This window comes from Orycteropus afer, unplaced genomic scaffold (assembly GCF_000298275.1).
Source record: "Orycteropus afer afer isolate SDZICR_OR568_19922 unplaced genomic scaffold, OryAfe1.0 scaffold00072, whole genome shotgun sequence".
Taxonomy (NCBI): Eukaryota; Metazoa; Chordata; class Mammalia; order Tubulidentata; family Orycteropodidae; genus Orycteropus; species Orycteropus afer.
In genome coordinates this window covers 2,056,349-2,061,591 of record NW_006921659.1, presented here as the reverse complement: position 1 = coordinate 2,061,591, position 5,243 = coordinate 2,056,349, and the positions used below count along the sequence as shown (strand labels likewise).

The 5,243-nt window shown below is 41.1% G+C and overlaps 1 protein-coding gene across 1 annotated transcript in view; it reads right to left on the bottom strand.

Moving 5' to 3' along the window:
• SLC22A16 (solute carrier family 22 member 16) overlaps window positions 1-5,243 on the bottom strand; it is a 52,497-nt gene that overhangs the window by 11,924 nt on the left and 35,330 nt on the right. The window contains exon 5 of the mRNA XM_007940856.1: window positions 2,402-2,529. Within this exon, the coding sequence (XP_007939047.1) occupies window positions 2,402-2,529 (128 nt within the window). The remainder of the gene's footprint in view (window positions 1-2,401; window positions 2,530-5,243) is intronic.

Here is a 5,243-nt window from a genome sequence, read left to right as displayed (position 1 = left end):
CAGAGAAAGATGTGGCAGGCTGCTTCTGTAAAGATGACAGCCTTAGACACTGTGGGGCAGTTCTCCCCTGTCCTGTAGGGTTGCTATGAGTCAGAATCCACAATGGGTATGTATAATGTTTATTGCCGTAATTAGTCTAATTGATGGCAATGGGTATCTTTACAGAAGCAGATCGCTTACATCTTCTTCTGACAAGTGGCTAGTGAGCTCGAACTGCAGACTTTTGTTAGCAGCTGAGCGCTTCACCACTGTGCCACCAGGGCTCCTTCAAAGGCTCTTGGGTTCCCGTGTATCTTCCCAAGCCCAAAGGCAGCTTCCACTGACACAATCAATATAACTGCAAGCTATTTTAAAAATAAAAAGTCTCAGATGAAGATCCCTCAAACTGGCAGAGAGCTCCTTGTCCTGAGTCCCCAAACCAAAAACCCACTGCTGTTGTGTCAATGCCAACTCATAGAGACCCTATAGGACAGGGCAGAATTTGCCCATAGGGTTTCCAAAACTGTAAATCTTTATGGAAGCAGATTGTCACGTCTTTCTCCTGAAGAGTAGTTGGGGGGAAATGGGGGGGGGGTGTGTGTCACACCACTGAGTGCTTTAACCACTGTGCCACCAGAGCACCTTTTGTCTCTGAGTAAACTCGAACCTCCACCCTTTCAGTTAGCAGATAGCCGCATTAACTGTTTACACCACCCAGAGACTCCGAATTAGCTCAAAGTTTACCATAAAATGAAGTTACTGGTTGGCTTACAGTAATTTTCAAGCAATCTTCAAAATTTAGAATGCTTTGTTTTAAATGTTGATATGCTATTGCTTAATAATTACATAATTGCAGTTGCATATGATATAAAATATTTAAGAGTATTGTATTAGTGACCATTATTTTCCAAATGGAGAATTAAAATACAGGCTCTCATAACATTTTTTTCAGGGTAAGGGGCACTTCTGGATGCAAGAGGCATTCTGGGGGATTTACTTTGCTAAGTTATAGGAATGTGTAAGTCATCTCATTAGTGTATGCCAGTGTTTCTCATTAATAAATTGCATTTTTAAAAATCCTCTGAGGATTTTTATGCATACTAGAAATTAAAAACTACTAATTACTGCAATGAAAAGCAAGAGTATTTAAATTGGAGCGATCCTGAATATTTGATTCATTATATCCTTCAGATGTCTCCATGGTTCTGCCCTCATTCAGGTCTCTGGTCAAATGTCACCTTCTCGGAGAGTCAGCCTTTGACCATCCCAGATAAAATTAGCACCTCCCTGCCCTCACCCACACAGAGCTATTCTCTACCCCTCATTTTTTTTTAGGAGCTCTGGTAGCATAGTGCCTAAGGCATTTGACTGCTAACCAGAAGGCTGACGGTTCAAACCCATCAGCTGCTCCCTGGAAGGATGATTGCACAATCTATTTCTGTAGAGATACCACCTCAGAAATTCAAGGAGTAGTCGCTATGAGGCAAGCTGACTCAATGGCAGTGAGTTGGGTTTTGTTTTGTTTTCATTCTATTTTATTTTTCTTCATTACATTTACAGAAACTTGATTCATTCACTTAAACTAGAATAGCATCTGGCACATGATAGATGCCAGATAAATCTTCACTGAATGAATGAATCAATCAATATTGAATAAATAAACTATATAATGAATACAACTATTTGAGAACATTGCTGCTTGTTTTTCCTAACTTTTTAAAGGCTATGTATAATATATCATTTTCCTAATCTCAGTGGGTAAGGCATTTGCATGTTAACTAGAAGGTCAGTGGTTCAAACCCACCTGCTGCTCTGCGGGAGGAAAATGAGGCAATCTACTTATTTACAGTAGATTTACAAGTTTTACAGTCTTGGAAACCCTATAGGGGGTCGCTATGAGTTGGAAATGACTTGATGGCAGTGGGTTAATCATAACAAGTATTGGGTGCTTTAAGAACAATTCTAAGAAAACAAAATTATTTTAAAAAATTAAAGAAAAGCACCTGCCCTTCACCTTAATACAGGAACCATTTGCCTCTGCTTTTTATTGTCTGTTATACTCTGTGTACAATCAGATTTGAACAACTGTGATCACTGGAAGGTATCATCTCCTAACTCAAGATTATTTTATTTACAACACACAATTCTGTTAACTCTGGAAAGTGGGATTATGGATTTTTTTTTTTTTTTTTTTAATCAATTTTCTACAAGGAACATGCATTGCTTCTATAATGGAGAAAAAGTTTTGGTTTGTTTTTTAAAGAAAACACATTTTTAAATATTATGTACATACTCTTTCCATGTAGCTCACTTGGTCTTTATACTCATTTTAAGCTACAATATCCTCCCATCAAACTACCATGACTTAGTATAACTAACCATTCCCAAAAGAGAATGTAATGTAAAATAACTTGCAACTCACCTGGGGAATCACCATAATTGTACCACAAATCAGTGCACTGGAGATGAGGGAGAGGATCAGAACGTTTCTTCTCCCCACCTTGTCCATCCCGATGCACACACAGACGTAGGCTGGAAGTTCCACTGCACCTGTCATTAAGCAAAGGGGAAAAAAAACAAAAACCGTCCCCATCAAGTCAATTCTGACTGATGGCAGCCGCATGTATTACAAAGCAGAACTGTTCCTTTGGGTTTTCCACTGTAATCTTTATGAAAGCAGACCATCAGGCCTTTCTTTCTGGGGGAGTTCAAACCATCAACCTTTTGGCTGGCACCAAATTCCAAACTCACTGCCACTGAGTCGGATCCAACTCATAGCAACCCCTCCTTGGGTTTCCCAGGCAGTATCACTACGGAAGTATCTTGCTCAATCTTCCTTCCAAAGAGTGGCTGGTGGGTTTGAACTTCCAGCCTTCTGGTTAGCACTCAAATGCCTTAGGCACTAAGCCAGCAGAGCCGTTTGTGTCACCCAGGGACCTTCTATTGAAGGTCTTCTGTAAGCCGTGCTGCCAATCTGCACAGGGGATCCTGCCTTCTTACCTACCACCCAAAGGGAATGATCAGTTCTCTCCCTGCTGCCAGGGGCATCTGAGAACCATCCAAAGGCTGCCTGGCAGACAGCAAGCCCTACCACTTTAAACTAATTGGAATGAGGAATGTTTCCTGTGAAAAGCACTAATGCTCACATAATCCCTCAGGCACTTATCACCTGTTCTAGTGATCTTATCCCCACTACACTGTAAGCTCCCCAGGACATACCACTGTGCCTGGATGGCAGGCCTGGTGAATAAATAAATTAATTAATTATTTAAGACAAAACTTTATTTAGGATTTGGGTGTTCTTACTCATCTGCTTCCATAATGATTACAGCCAAGAACCATGGGGCAGTTCTACTCTGTCCCATGGGTCAATATGAGTCAGAATTGAGTCAACGGCATTCAACAACAACCATGCTTGGCAGAATTAAGGTAGAGAGTTCAGGATCTGCTAAGGGGTATAAACTATTAGGAGCTGCTTATCAATTTTAAACCTAACGGTAAACATTTTTAAATCTACTGTGAATCTCCTAGAGAACAAGGGCTGGGCTTGGACTCCTTTTTACTCCCTCATAACAAAAAGTAAAATGCTGAGTTCATAAATCCACACCCACTGATTTAAAAGCCCTTCCTTTGTAGAACCAAAGTTTGAAGCTTAGTTCCAGAACAAGAAAACTTTATAGCTACCAGCCAGAACTAATCAGGAGCAATAAAAAAATCTCTCAGCAAAACCACTTTCACTGTTCACTAGCCCAGATCTCCACATAAGTCATGGTTCTACAACCTATCCTCCCTCCACAGCTTGCCTGACCTCAGGACACTGTCCCCAACTGCCTTTAGGAGGGATGTGAATTTGCCCTTTCAACTACAGGTATCTGGAGAGGCAGATCCATGTCTCCCACGGCTCCTGGAAGGTATCATAGGGGGTGGATACATATCTTCTGAGTTAACATGATTAGTAAGTAGTACATCAGAAGTTAAACTTTGTTACAGTTGCTCAGGAAAGAACTGGCTTGGACAAAGGCAAAATTAACCAGTTGGGAGAAGGTGGCTCTCCCCTTCATTAACTGGAAAATAAACAGCGCCAGAAGAAAATGCTACAGCATTTTCTAATATAGGACAGGCCCTACCTGTCCTATATTAGAATCTTTAGAATCTATACCTAGTAATGGAATCACTGGGTCAAATGGTATTTCTAATTCCAACTTTGTAAGGAATCGCCATACAGCTTTCCACAGGGGTTGTATCATTTGACAGTCCCACCAGCAGTGTATGAAAGTCCCAATCTCTCCACATCCTCGTCAACATTTGTTATTTTCTGTCTTGTTAAAAGGAGAGGCCCTACCTGAAGACCCATGTCTGCTGTCCAAGACAGAGTATACACCTATTACCATACAATACTCTTTAAAGAAAAAAGAAAAAATCAAATAAACAATGATCCTCCAAAGAGCCACGTGGGGGTGGCTGTTGCTGTTGTCTTGTGCACTTGGGTTGATTTGGACTCATGGTGACTCCATGTGCTCCAGAGTAGACTTCTCCTTAGGGTTTCTGGGCTGTACTCTTTCATGGAAACAGATTGCCAGGCCTTTCTTCCATGGAGCTGACAGGTGAATTGAAGCCACCAATCTTTTGGATAGCAACCACGTGCAAACCTGGATTATCATCCTCAATTTACAACTAAGATGAAACTATTTGAGCCAACCCACAACCAACTGCTCTGATTGGGATCACATAAAAGGGCCTGGACAGAGTAGGAGAAAAGTGTAGAACAAGATTCAAAATCATAAAAAGACCAGACTTACTGGTCTGATAGAGACTGGTAGAGCCCCAAGACTATGGCCCTTGGACACCCTTCAAACATAGAACTGAACCCACCCTGGAGCCTTTCAGCCAAACAGTAGACCTATAAAGTGAATCCATGAGGAACATACCACTCTGAACAATCAACCAAATGAGACCAAAAGAGCAGCATTTGCCCAAACACAAAGCTCAGAGGGCAGGAAGGGGCAGGAAAGAAGAAAAAAATGGGAACAGGGAACCCAGGGAGAAAGTGGACAGAGTGCCGTTACATTGAGGGCAGTCTAACTAATGTCACAATATAAAAAAATGTGTACATTGTTGAATGGAAAACTAATTTGCTCTATAAACTTTCACCCAAACCACAATAAATTGCTCTATAGATGTCTATAAGGCCAAGTTGGTGGATTGTATTGTTTAGCTCTTCTGCATCTTTGTTGAGTTTCTTTCCAGTTGTTCTATCTTTCAAA